Raw genomic sequence first — 15,107 nt, forward strand, 5'->3', positions numbered from 1 at the left:
GTAACTTGATTCATTAAGCTTAGAATGCTTGTGTTTGTGAATGTTTCCATTCATCATCATTCAAAGAATTGTGATTGATCATTAGCAGGTCCTATACCTGCCTAAAATGAAAACTCCACTGCAAAATTTAACGACTATTTGAAAAACAAAGCTTGTAAACCTGTTATATTTAAGGGGAGACACTACAGGTGGGTAAAAAATGGAAAGCTTTTCAACTAACAGGTGTCACCATAGACTCCCCCCTTTGTTATTAAGACAAACTTTCTTCTGACAAAAGTCTTCTGAGATGTTGTGTTTTAGTATGCAAATAAGATATTATCTTATAAAATACGTGCTAATTTGTATACCTTTCCTGAACATATATCTGAACATTGGATAAAGCAAGGTTCAAAAGGCTCTTTTTCATTTTGTTGACGTATAGTGTCAAAGGTTTTACAGAGGAGATTTTGGATATCTCTTTATCACTCCATCAGAAAATACTGACAACAACCTAAAAAATGAATCCATTTTCACCATGTTTTTAGTAATAAATTGATCTATGAATCAGGCTATGAATGATATATGAACAAACCCCTTTGTAAAATAATTCGGAATATATATAGAAAAAAATGGAATTTTTGGTGACTATAAGTGCTACTGAAGTGGAGATGTCTGGCTTAGAAAATACCCATTTTGAGAAAATGGCCTTTAAAGATACATATTGTAAAATTCCATGCATTTTTGAAGGCACTACAGATGAATAGGGTAAAGACAATTGTTAACCATGAAACCTATCGAACTGATTACTGACATTAAGACATTTATTTTTTTGTGTTACAAGTTTTCAGAAATTTAATCTTGAATTATGCAAACAAGGCTTTATCGAATGAATACCTCCGGTATAGTCAGGAGAAACCTACAGGTAGAAATAAACATCTAAATGTGTCTTTTCGATGTTCTCTTTCTACTAGCCTAAAAGAAGATATGTTAAGAGAGCTAAATAACCCAAAACCTCAAAATTGACCAGTGCATGAAAAAATGATTTTTTTGCCTGTAGGGTCTCTCCTTCAGACACAGAAATGAGTGGAAATAATTCATTACTCTGTGAAATAGATTTCTGATTGCATTGGAACGACATGTGAGTATGACCAATGATTTTGGAAATTGCTTTCACCACTAACTGTATTGTTATAAATAGTTGTTAATGGGTGATAATTGATAACACTGACAGGGTACAATAGATGGGCTGCTTCTTCCACTAATGTTAGCATTAGTGGTAATTACTGATGAATATCTTCTTCCCCAGTCATTTTAATTTGATGACTAGTGTGTGTGTGTGTGTGTGTGTGTGTGTGTGTGTGTCTGTGTGTGTGTGTGTGTCTGTGTGTGTGTGTGTGGTGTGCGTGTGCGTGTGTGTGTGTGTGTGTGGAAGCCTGACCAGTATGGTATTTCTAAGACCAATACCGGGGGGTGGGGGGAAAAATCACAGATGACCTATATGGTGGCTGATGTAATGAATATTTAGTTGGAATATACCCTTTTCTATGTAGATTGTGAACCAATTTTGTATCAATATGATTATGTAAACGTACTCAGAAGGCTGTTTTCTTAAAGAAATAACTTTATTAAAGAATGTATAACATTAGTATACATTATGCATACAATGTATTACATTGTCAACCGATTCTGGAAATGCATAAATAAAGAATAAATAAAAATGAAATAAATGGCTAAATAAACATCATGGTCAGTATCTGCCAATTGCTGACCATTAAAGAACTACGTAATGACACAATTTCTAAACCACCCAATCATTGTTTTATTCATGTGATGTCTGTAAACAAAGTTTTCATACTGGCATATATCGGACAACCCACTAAACTACTAAACTCCTTGATTGGTACTACTACTAATACCAATCAAGACCAATATTGGACGACTGATATATCAGTCGAGGTCTACATAAATAATAATATCAATTCTAATTTGGTGGAGTCCAGTATCCATTTTGAAATGAAGACATGGTTTACCATATCTTATATTAAAAATATCACACCACATGAATATTTCACATTAATAATTCATCTTAACAAAATAGTTAAGCAGGTCTTGTGTCAATAAATCAAATCCAGTGTTTACGCTGACATTCAGCAGTCAGAAGAGAGAGATCATCAGAGAGCTGGAGAAATGGTTGTCTGAGTGCTATTGTCATTTCACCCTCCACCCACATGTAACAGCAAGACCTGAATGCAATTAATGTTCTTCAGGGGGTTGACGAAAAGCAAATACCTGCTACATCACAAACATTGCATACAGCTAACATGTTGTGTATTCATTGGTGGATTTTCCATTAAATTCATACAGTTTTGTGTGTGTTCCTTGTGGTTTGCAGGTATGAGCTGCTACAGAAGCAGCTTTTTCAGCTGGAAGAGACGGAAGGAGGCTTTGACCAGTTCACACGCAGCTACAAGACCTTCGGTGTACAGCGACAGCCTGACAACAGCCTGTCTTTTATTGAGTGGGCTCCTGCTGCAGAGGCCCTCTTCCTCACCGGTGACTTCAGTAAGTAGCCTGAGGAGAACTGTCAGCTCCTGAACAACATTTCAGCAGTGTGATGTACAGGTTGTTTCCCTAAAACTTCCACTGTGTTTTATTATCCATGCATGCATGTTCTGTGTTTAAGGGGTCACAGTTTTTACAAAATGTACCCAGTATGGATATGAACACCCTCAAATTAAAGCTAAAACTTGCCACTTTAAACCCAATAGTTATTTTTTTTTATCAGTTAATTTTAACATAATAGTGAGTATTTTTTGTTAGGAAATCTTCATTTGTTTTTGGCGCAGTAGACGTCCTCATTGTGTTTAAAAGAAGCGTGCAGCAAGCTGATAGATGAAACTATGCTTCATTCCAGTTGCATTATCACAATCAATTTGCAATGACAAATCGGATAACTAAAAAGGAAATGACACTTTAATATTGTGTTGCATACACTATTGGGACCAACAAGGAAAAAGAGATTTCACTGCTAACAGGAAGGTTGCATATCTTCAATGTGCATTAAATAAGAAATGCAACATTTCTGCACTCCTGAACACAAAGGAGACAGAAATTAAGAGAAAACGGAGAAAACTGCAGTACAAGGATATCAGCCCTTTTGATCAACCAACCTGGGAGTAGGAAATGTGGAAAATATTGATTACACTGGATAAACTTGCATACTGAAGGGGGTTCTTTTGAATGTGGTAGTGTTTGTTAATAATTTAGTAGCTGGTTATTTCATCATCGCCTGCAAAGTTGTTGAGAGAGTGCAACCTCTGTGTTTGCACTGAAATCTCTATTCCCTCTGGTCCCAACTTTGAAAGTAGTTTCAGGTTAAAGGATTTTAAGTCTTATTTTCAGTTAATATGGGCTGTTAGAGTGCAGCAAGATTATTTATTTTTGTCATTAACAAGATGAAATGAGATTTTCTCTCATCTATCAAATAGATATACAAGGTAATGCAGGCTCCCAGTGCCATTGTCTTTCCTTTATCAAATATATTAATGTATCTATTAAACATGCCAGAAGTAATATTTTACTCTCAATGGACAAGATGTAATAATAGAAAAAAATGAATAACACGAAGGATGGTGAAATAATTCAGACCTATCAACATAACTCAGATAGTATTTCCCATGCTACCACAGCACAAACACTTACCTCTATGCCACAGCCATCCTGAAGTGACACCCTGCAGGTAATGATATAGGAAAGCAAATGCTAATAGTAATACCTTCAGATTGATACTGTGTGCAAAACCGGAGATTTGCCAATTTGTTTATTGTCCCTACACATTTTTTTGTGCTAGTTAGTTCTGTTGCTGCCATTCCCTCTTTCCATATTTCTCCTGTTACTTTTCCTTTTTTAATTATCTTCCCGGGACCTTGGGCAGAAGCTCAATTCCAACATTCAATTCTGTAAGAGATTACATTTTGACACAGCTCAGTCATATTATTTGATTTCAATTTCATAGTAAATGTGGAAGCAGCCCAGCAGCCCTAGTCATGAATATGGTGCAGTTTTTTTTTTGAGGAGTTTAAGCAAAGGGAGATAAATAAATTGTGAAAAAATATGACTTGGCCTGCCTGTGAACAGTGCTGGTGTTGTGCCCGGTCACTTCTGGAGCATCTTCTGTGATTCATTTTCTATCCTGACGTTGTTTTTGCTCATGAATAGCAAGCAGATATGGATTACTGAATAAAACCGACGCCCTAAATTGACATGCCAAGGTGGCTGCTTTATAATAAATGTTTTGTGTCCCGTCAGTCAATGACAACTGGTAATGTGGTATCAGCAGGTTATGAATGCAACGCTTCTGCGTTGTTCTCTCAGAGATATAATCCATTGAGCAGTGAAGTGGCATTTTATCAGTTTTTCTTTTAGATGAGTGAGCCTGCTGCTTTTGTCACTGTTGCAAGTCACACTGGATACAAAAATAACGAGAGTGAGACAGACAGGTGTTAAAATAGTCTTTGAGAAAATAATGCGTTTTTTGAACATTAAAGCATGGAAACATGTTCTAGTAAATACCCAAAATACAAGTGTGAAACTGATAAGGAGCATGACATTGGACCTTTAAATAAAAAATATTAACAAGCATGCACAGTTGTAGTAGGGAAATCAGTCAGCATAGTACATTAAAACTATGCCAGGCTAATTTGCACATTAACAATTGTCAAGTCAAGTAAAGTCAGTTTTATTCGCATAGCCCAATACTACATATTTGCCTCAGGCAGCTTCACAGTCTTTACAGCATCGCCAAACAAGTACAAAATGTGGACATTTAAATTTCTACTTGGGGAGAGATAGAAAAAAATAATTTTTGCGACACAAATTATGTAATTTTTTTAGACTTTTCCCTAATCTTCTCATCCGTGATCACTTCATACCAGAGGATACCAAAGGGAGGAGAGATTCATGTGCCTCCCTGTCGCATCTAGGATAATGTCTTTCTTTGATCAGTGTACAGCTAATCAGAATCGATGTTATTCTGACGTGATTGAATGTATTTCCCTCTCCCTTTCCCTGTGTTTCCCTTTAGATGGCTGGGACAAATTCTCCCACCCCTATACCAAGAAAGAATTTGGCAAGTGGGAACTGATTCTACCGCCCAAGCATGACAAGACTCCAGCGGTGGATCATAACACCAAACTCAAGGTAGTGAACAAAACATCTTCATGTAGGTGTCATCTTGCTGTGGTTGTAAGGGAACTAGTCACTGTAATGTGTGAGGGAGATTCCCTGTCATGTGTGGTGTCTTTTGAACCAAGCATAATCCTGGCATGCTGCCGTCAACAACATGTCATAGTCCCAGCATGCAGAAGGTAGATTACTGTATGTACACAATCTGCACAGTAGAGGGTAGATATACCTGAGGAGCCCAACTGATAGCTTTTATTTCAGCTCCTGTCTGCAGCAGGTATCCCTCAGGACATTGTGTTGTGTTTGTCTGGTGCAAAACACACCCTGCAGTGGGTGTACATGATTGGTTTTTAGCTCTAGTAAATAATTAATCAGGGTTAAATGCAAAAGACACCCCCCCCCCTTATGCATTGTCTCCCAAGCAAACAGTGTGGATGAGACATAATTCCGCAATGAGATACGAGGTAGGGATTGGATGGCATCATGGCACCACTCTCCTTGGGACCGGGTCATCGTTGGCAGACTCCTGCGCCCTGGACAGGCTGCCCAGCTCCCATTGTCAGCGGAGGTCAGTCTAAGGACGATAAGAAGCAGATGGAAAAGCTGGCACCTGGCCTTTCCTTGTGCACCCCTGCTGCCTATGAATGGCTGTCTTGCTGTGAGCTCCACTTTAGAATTAGTTCCACAGCACTCCCTCGTGGAAGCACAAGCCTAGCTCAAATCACTCTCATGTAGCGCAGCTTGCCCTTCTATCCCCTTTGTTCAGGGCCTAATTTGTCTCCACAAAAAAGAAGTGTCCTTTTGTGGGTACAGTATACACAATAAGCTCTTCATGTTGAGAGTGTGCAAGACTTTAGAGAAGTGAACCGAGGAGTTATCTAAGAAATCAAACGCCAACTTTATTTATCCACACCTCACTTCTCGCATTTTGCCTGGCTTTCAGTTGTTTTTCCTGTTCATGCACCCCCTAAGCCTGCCTAGCACTCTGATTTTACTTTAATATTCCTAATGCTGGCCAATTTGTCTAAAGGACCGCCACTCTGTCAGCCTTTATGCCAGTCCATTTATCCAACTATCTTTTCCTAATCCTATAAACTGTGAAGCATGTCATAAGGGGAGCCAGGCAACTAACCCTCAGGTGGCCTGGCCATAATGAAAAAAGCTCAGAGGGGGGTCTGGCCAATGGCTTATAGGCAGGTGGCATTGGAACAGTCATTACTTCACAACAGTAGCTAGAATTAGTTGGGTGCTAATGCCTGTTTCTGCAGAGGACAAAACAGGGTGAACACATACTGTGGGTAACACTACAGGATCGATTTCTTGGTGGGTTTTTCCCCCCACTGTCACACCGGCTTTATCTTTTCCTATTTGACTGATGGAGGCAAAGTAACTTTTCAGTTAGATGTCCAAACTACACTTATTTGACCCCCTTCTAATCCTGAATAGCAGACATAATAGATGAGAGGCAAAGGATAATGATTTCGATTTCCTATTTTTCTAAATTGCTCCCTGGCTCAAATCCCTTCTCAAGAAGATCCAGCAAGTGGTTGTGTTAAAACCACCAGAAAAAAATATAATTACCTTTGAATCTAGATTCAACATAACAAGGATTCTGGTCAATGCTGTAGCTTTTTGTCCTCTACACCATATTACAGTGTCTACAGTGCTCTCTGGGATCACAGCATGATATGTTTAATGCTGTTAGTCTTGCATTGGCGGGCAGGGAGCTGCTTTCTGGGAGAGGGGTGGTTTTTACATTGAAACAGTGAAAAATGTTTGTCTTATTGGTTGAACAATCTGCTCCCATCTTTTCTGTGTAATGGATGTGGGGTAACAGCACAGTTGTATGATGTAAGCATTTCATGGCTGGAAGATGTAAATAAATGCTGACTTTCAAATCACCCAACCTCCAGAGTCAGAAACCTGCACATCACAGATGACCTTGAAGCCTCCATGTTATTTCTATTTTGTTATTTCTGACGAATTGTTTTCCTTTTTTTTGCAATGATGTGTTCACTTTCGCATCACTTTTTTCCATTTTACTGTAGTTTGCATACTATTATTCTTTATCCCTCCTTTCTGTAGGTTTCTAAATGAGATTTCCAATGCTACAGTGTGTGACGTGATCCATATACTGTCTGCTTATCTACTCAACATAAGTCCCCTTCCTGTCAACATATGAACAGTGACTATAGGATCCTTTTAATGTCCACTCTCGATGTCATTGTTTAAGTGCTCTTACCACTCACTTTGTTTCCCAGGTGGTAGTTCACACCAAGGAGGATGAGCGGCTGTACCGGATCTCGCCTTGGGCAAAATATGTGACAAGGGAGGATAAATCTGTCATCTATGACTGGGTTCACTGGGATCCCCCTCAGCCCTACATTGTAAGTTATCATTTTAATGTTTTAAAATCATTTTTTTTCCCCACAGTGTTTATATTCTGTTTTACTTTTTATTGATTTATTTGTCAGTTTTTATTTCAAAACAGGGAAACTCGGGGTTGTAATGTTAAGTCTGGCACCCCCATTTGAAATGGTCTAGAACCGCCACTGGGCAATGATCTGTGTGTTTCTGCAGAACCAAATGCAACAAATGGTTGGACCAATCTTTTTTTTTTGTTTGCGTGAAAACACTGAGACTTAATTTTAAAAACGTCATCTCTACTTTCCTGGTTTGATGGTTAAAAAAAGATGCAATTGATTCAAAGAAAATGTTTTATCAAGCTAATCTCCTCCGTTACGTCACTGAAACGTAATATATACTGTACATAAAATAAATTTTTATTGTTGAATGTGTGAAGTGCAGTGTGCATTGAAAGCAGCCTTACATCTCATATCCACAACTGTTTTGATCATTCTTAATGTGGGTGATTGATGCTGAGAGGGTGTGAATGTGTCTCAATGCTACATGATGCCCTCAGCACAAGTGTGTGCACAAGCAAAACAATAAGACTATTATAACCACCTTGCTTTCGTTATCGCTTGTTATTTGGCACCATTTAATTAGAAGGGCCCTCTTAGTGGCAGTATATTTGCTTTATTTACAAGTGGCTCAATCATGTTCTTCAAATAGTGGGCCCTTAAAGCCTGGTGGGTAGCCATCAGGAAATTAGTTTTATGTATGAAACAAATTTCTTTCCCATCATGTAAAACTGACAGTGTGAGTCATAGATTGCTTAATGTTTAACATGTGCAGAACCATTATCAGCATATGGGGTAAGATATTGATTTAGAGACCCAGTAAACCGACACTATGCCTTTGACCTAAAGTCTCATAATTCCCACATGTACAAATGTATTTTTAGCAATTTTTTATGGAAAAGTACTGTCATGATTTTCTATCTAATTTTGATTTCCTCTCAAGCAAATCCACCCTCGGCCAAAGAAGCCCAGGAGCCTGAGAATATACGAGGCCCATGTTGGCATCGCTTCACCTGAGGGAAAGATTGCCTCATACACCAACTTTACGACCAACGTGCTGCCTCACATAAAAGACCTGGGTAAGACATGAGACTACATAATATTATTCTCTTCCCTTTTGGTGTCCCGCTTACTGTATTTTAAGTCTGTAAGAAGTGCACAGCAATCGTCTAACTGTCAGTGAGAGCATTTGTTGACTATCTTCTCTCTCCAAGAAGAGAGAGGAAGTGTGGCATTTGTATCCACCTCCCTACACATCAAATCGGAGCCAGCAGTGTGGTTGGAAAAACAGTAGTTGAGGAGCTCAAGAGCCGTTTTTTTATGTGTCCTGTGCCATCTGTGTCAACACTGGTCCTTAACTGTTCTTCGAATAGTGGTATTTCCAGTGGCAGACCTGTCACACTCCCTGTGCACAAAGCCACATCAGCAAGTCAAGATCCTGTTTACTGGCATGACCTGAATGGATCATTGACTGTTGGACAGTGTTTTATAAAGAGGGCTCCATAGCACAAGTCACACACCGTACAGCAGTTTTGACTCCAAAACGGACAACTTCTTTCCATGATCTTGACTCAGGCAGCCAATAGAGAGAAGCTGTCTTCCTGCATGTTTTATCATTCAATAAAGCTGACACTGTACAGACTTGTACTGAGGACTAGATGATATGATGTCAAATGGATTTCATGATAAATTGTCACAATTTATTTGTTATCCATAAATTGAACCTTAAATATTCTTTATACAGCACTATCATACTGACTCACTCCTTCATTTGGATACGTTCATAACCCTCAGATATTTGGGCTTGACTCTGGGCTTATTGACTGATTGAACCTCTGGTTAAATGTCACTGTTCTGGTTAAACGGCTGTTGCAGCTATTCTCAGTTTAACTGTGAGGAGACAGTGCTAACCACCACAGCACCTTGTCGCCTTGTCGCTATTAATCGAACTGTCTTTTTTGAGAAACCGTTGTTTTCAAGACAGACTGAAAAAGATTTAACTTTTCAACAAAAAAGAAAAAACAAATGAATATGGACAAAAAAAATATGTTTTTAATTCAATCATCACTTTTTAAAAAATGATTTTGCGTCACAAATAAATTGATTGCGTGAAATACTGTACATCTTCCCCTTTATTACTGCATTTCAGGACTGGAGGACGGTGTCCATTTTGCTGTTTGTAGCTATGATTAAGATTAGTTATACTCTAATAAATATAAGTGTGCTCTAACTTGTGAGCCGCATCTTACATGTATGATACTGTGTAGCATTAACTGCGATGTAGAATTCATTTTCATAATAACTGGACTCATAATAAAGAGTTAGATTCAGATTTGACTTTTGCCTTAAGGGACAGATCCCTGTCATGGTTTGCAGTTCTGCTCACGTGAGATGTGGCATTATTTTGCATACAAATACAGCCTGATGCACCAACATTATTAAAAGGCACAGATATGACTGGCACAGCATACCAGGAGCAATCTGATAAATGCTGTTTCCTTGGTTGTGTCATCCCCTTTAGTGGGAAAGGAAACTGCCAGAGTAAATGCTGTCAAAGAATCTACCTGCTGCAGCTTAGGGTATCTGCACAATAGGATTCTCCGGGAGGCTAAACTCTACCGTCTCTTGCGACGGCTGCCTTTGCTTGCCATTTTATTTTCTTGACTGTGGAGATAGGGTATTTATAAATATAAAAAAGAGGAACTTCCTCTCACCCCAGTGCTTTGTCACACCCCTTCAGAAGCCAATGTTGTTTTTCTCTCCTTCTTGCCTAAAAAGAAGCTGCGATATAAATAAATAAATGTCATCCACACAACACTGAAAAACCACAAGGCTGCTCTCTGGAGTGCTCAGTGGCAGTTTAAAAGCCTGGTGTTCTCTTATTCATAGAAGCAGTTTTCGTGGGTCGTTTTGAAATGTTGTACATGACCCCATGACTCTGATAGCTGGTGATTCCCTGTAGCCTCAGGTTGTCTTTAGGATACCAGCGCTTGTGTCAAAAAGGAAATGCCTGGAGCTCACATATACAGTGTGACTGACATGGGTCAAATAGTATTGAGCCCTAATATTTCCAGACACTTGCTGTACCACATAAATGTGTCCAAACACACCAGAACAGTAGAGACTTATTCAAAACTTCTTGTGTCCAACAAACGAGACACATTTTTATTACTTGCGTTTTTAATTGAAGTTTGGAATATGATCTAAGCAGCTGGTGTTATTTTAAGAGGAATCATAAGAACTCTGAGAAGGTGGTAAGAATATTATTCCGTCAAATTATGACAGAAAAATGAGTCCATCCAAATAGACATGATGTAATGCTCTCAATAACAAAGAAACACCAGGATGTCAAGCTATTCTGTATCATGCTGCCTAACAAATTAAACATGCACTTGCTGATCTTACATAATGTAGTGGTTTACCCACACTAATATCAGAAATATCAGAAGTATTTACACCAGGTAGACAAGATTAGTTCATTAACTTAGCCTTGAACACTTGACATTGAGAAGAATCTTTGAAATATCTCCCTCTGTGTGCAGGCTACAACTGTATTCAGATGATGGCGATCATGGAGCACGCCTACTATGCAAGCTTTGGATATCAGATTACAAGTTTTTTTGCTGCTTCCAGGTAAATACACACTTGCTTGTTCAGTTCAAAGTATGATACAAAATGATTGCAAATCCGTTGTGTTAAAAAAGAAAAATTTTTTGCAGTCTCACATTATTTACACCGCTTTACCTGTCACTTGCGGTATCTGCCCTTTAATCCAAATAGTTTCAGAGTTTATTTGGAGGGCTGAATGAGTCACTTCACCCCATCATGAGGACAAAAGTGAGCGAGCAACTTCCCACTTTATAGAAATAGTCACCTCAAATCAAGGTTAGGAAGTCAGACACCAGCAATAATCTCTCTGTAAATACATTTGCTGTTAATCCAGAGAGTGGAGGGAGTCATAGATAAAGGCGTACTAGTCAGGAGTATTTATCTCCTCTCAGAGATTCCTCCTTCCCTGCTTAGAGTAGAGCCTAAACCCAAAGTGTAATGTATATAGTGTAATTTCACCCATGATTGATCTCTCAGTGTCATTTAAAACCTGAGCGGTCCACTACCGGGAAGTGCGGTAATACTGTCGCTATGTGTCCTGTTTTGCAAGGAAGCAGATATAATGATAGCTGGAAGGACAGACAGGACATTTTTGGACAATCTGAGGAATGTACACAATGATATGTGTGCTTGTATTTGGAGGTGTGTATACATACATACATTTTTACATACTGTGGAGTGTCAACAATGGTATTAAAGGACTGTAGAAGAGTTATAAAATTACAGAAAATCTATCAAATTACTCAATCCGACAGTGTGGTTAGAATGGATAAGGGATGGGAGATTATATACTGAAAAATATACTGCTCAAGACTTGTATTTATTTGAACCCCAAACACATTCGAGGAAAATTAAAAAATATATATTCAATGTGTGCTTTGCTCTTTCTCTTTAATCCTAGGCCTGTTGTCACTGTGATACTAATTTAAGGTAAACAAACTCAAAGCCAAGGACATTTTTGTTATTCATCACCTTGCACCGGTGACAAACCAGGTTTATTTTTGTGGGAGGGAGCAAGTAAAGGTCTATTATTTTGGTACGACATTAGAAATAGACCGAGAGGTTTATTGTTATAAGGACATTCTTCCTCTAAGGATAATTTTGACGTAAGGATTTATATTAGGGTATGTTTGAGTTACGTTTAGGCCCTGACATGGAAAGGGTTTAGGACAAATACCAATCTGTCTATGTGTGTATTTGCAGTCGGTACGGTACCCCAGAGGAGCTGAAGCAGATGATTGATGTGGCTCATTCAATGGGCATTGTGGTGCTGCTGGATGTCGTTCACAGCCATGCCTCCAAGAACACTGAGGACGGCCTGAACAGATTTGATGGCTCCGACTCATGTTTCTTCCACTCTCCTCCCAGAGGGGAGCACAGCCTTTGGGACAGCCGCCTCTTCAACTACTCCAGGTACTCACTGTCTGGTTTCACTGTTAATTTCTGTAAGCCATTTTCATGTTTTTATAAATGCACCTCTCTGCAGAATAAGAAAGATAGATTAGATACGGGATATGTTTATCAAGATTGAATGAGAAATCATGATTTATGCTACCACCTACAATTGCCTACCTCACATCAAGATGCATAATGCACATGGGAGAAGTTGGCCTTCAGGGCTTTCTGCCAGAAATCTCGTAGGTTTAGGCAGACAAAAGATAGTGGTTTGGGTTAAAATAAACCCTTTCTGGTACAAAGTACTGGTGTCTAACTTCTCACACGTATAAACAACATGGGAGTTTTCTTCTTTGTATAAAATTTCACCATTAAGTTTATTGGCTTCAAAATATGTAGATGTGTATTGATGCATATAGTTTAACGCATGATGTTCAAGTCAGTTTGATTCATTAGTTTTGCAAACCTTCATTTACATTTTCTGTTTCAAGGCGGTGGGAAAAAAACATGCTTAGTGAACACTAACAACTGCAACAACATGCAATGCCTCCACTGCAATTGTCTCCCAATCAACTGGTAGAGCAGTGGCATAGCCACAGCGGATATTCTATCAAATTCTGTCAGTATTTCAGAATAGATCAAGTATTAAAAATTTGTTTTCTAATTTTGATCTTAAATGTCATTCAGATAGCTGCATAGTGTAATGAAACCATGCTGCAATTAGTTACCAATTTACAGGAGAAGAGCAAATGTATTTGCTCTTTTCTTTGCGTTATTAACAGGGGATCTGAATTATGCTAGCACAATGTGACTCCTTTGCTTTTCTCTGTGACTTTATAGTAGGCTACTTTAGTTTTATTTAATTAAATCTGACATTCTGTTTTTTTCTGAACCTTTTAACGCTGGCCACGATAAAAAAAGAAAGTAACTGCCTACTGATTACGGCAATTTCAACTTCACATTCCGCTCAAGCTGTGGATATTAAATGCTGCTTTAAATGTAAACCTATGATATAAACTCTGTGAAAGAGATTTAAAAGGCTGCATTGAAGTATATTCATGTTTACCTTTAAAAAAATAGGCTGATAAATGAGTTCTGTGAATTTAGGGGTTCAGAATTTCCAAGCTAAATCTATAAGCAACATATGATGAAATTGATGAATGAGGCCACATGGGAGCTGCCATACCACTCTTTATATTCTCTCAGACTATCTGATACAGCGTGACGTGTTGAAGGTCAAAAGCAAGACATGATCTTAAAATGACAGATTACATCTCTTTCCAAAATGGCCATGCAGTCAGGTTCACTGTTAATCTGATATTCCTAAGGCATAGAATGGTCTATTAATGGTCAATGTAAGTTTCCTCTAATGCTCTTGATCTTTTGCCTTTTACTCATTTGGACAGACATGTGTTGAATTGTAATGCATTATGAGTAATTATTTGATGTTTCAACATTAGCAGGCTTTGGTAATATTTATATTTTCAGCGATGAGATGAAGATGAGATGAGACAAAAGTGTGAAGTGTGTAAAAACATGACGGCTGGCTCAGCTGTCACTACAAGTGTACACCAAAACTATTGATTGGTGCTGTAGGCCCTGTTAATTAAGTGTCTCTCCTCTTGCCTCTGTACCCCAAAAAATGATCCCAGTGCACATTAAAGAGGAACATGCACTGTTGAGTCTATCAAATGCCTTTTTTTAACTGGCTTTTAATAAGTGTGTGTTGGTGTGGAGCAGTTTCCAATACATTATACAATGTTTAGTGTCAGGCATGGGGCCTATAATAAGAGAACAAGCTTCTTCTTTCATTACTTATTGAACCCTCCACATATTTGAAGCACTCATTAGACACGGTGCAGACATATGCCACTACTGGGAGGCATATGAGGAGTCATTTGTAAAAGCCCAAAGGGGCTCCGCAATGTCATAGCGAGTTCATTTGTCTTCTCTGCCTCTCACAGGTTGTTTGGACGTGTCGTTTGTGTCAAGCTTTTCTGCTACTCCCTTTGGAAGGAAATGAAGCTCAGAGGCTAGCCGTGATCCTAGTGTGAATTACAGCCTGTTTTTAATCAAGCAGCCCTGCTATCAGCCATCACACTCCAACCATGATGTTCTTATTAAGCTGACAGAAGCTGACTAATATTGGCTATCGGAGCTGAAGATAAATTTTTCTTGTTTGCTGCCTCTTCTGCTCCACTTCCACTTCTGCATCTTTATCAAAGAGCACTTTTTTTTTTTTAATTTGTATATGTTTTTCTCCAGCTTTTCCTCATAAAGCATTCAGCTCATTCTGGAGAGAATGCTGTTTATTGCTGCCTGCTATCCAGTTGCTTGAGTTGCTTGCTCTGAGGCAGGTGCATCTGATTTTGAGGACACATAATGCAGATGTATACCCTTGCTGACACTATAGTTGTTGTATGTCAGGAGGTTCTTGGTATGTCTTTATTGAGACTAGCTTGTACTTTTGCTTACTTTATAATTTAGTTCAGCTGCATTCTCATGAACCCCAGACAA

General features: G+C 38.7%; 1 protein-coding gene across 1 annotated transcript in view; it reads left to right on the forward strand.

The window, feature by feature from the left end:
• The window catches only part of gbe1b (glucan (1,4-alpha-), branching enzyme 1b), a 94,852-nt gene that overhangs the window by 19,424 nt on the left and 60,321 nt on the right, over window positions 1-15,107 (forward strand). Inside the window, exons 2-7 of the mRNA XM_083914358.1 lie at window positions 2,372-2,541; window positions 5,063-5,178; window positions 7,425-7,550; window positions 8,530-8,665; window positions 11,129-11,219; window positions 12,399-12,608. Of these exons, the coding sequence (XP_083770484.1) occupies window positions 2,372-2,541; window positions 5,063-5,178; window positions 7,425-7,550; window positions 8,530-8,665; window positions 11,129-11,219; window positions 12,399-12,608 (849 nt within the window). The remainder of the gene's footprint in view (window positions 1-2,371; window positions 2,542-5,062; window positions 5,179-7,424; window positions 7,551-8,529; window positions 8,666-11,128; window positions 11,220-12,398; window positions 12,609-15,107) is intronic.

This window comes from Echiichthys vipera (assembly GCF_963691815.1).
Source record: "Echiichthys vipera genome assembly, chromosome: 5".
NCBI lineage: Eukaryota > Metazoa > Chordata > Actinopteri > Perciformes > Trachinidae > Echiichthys > Echiichthys vipera.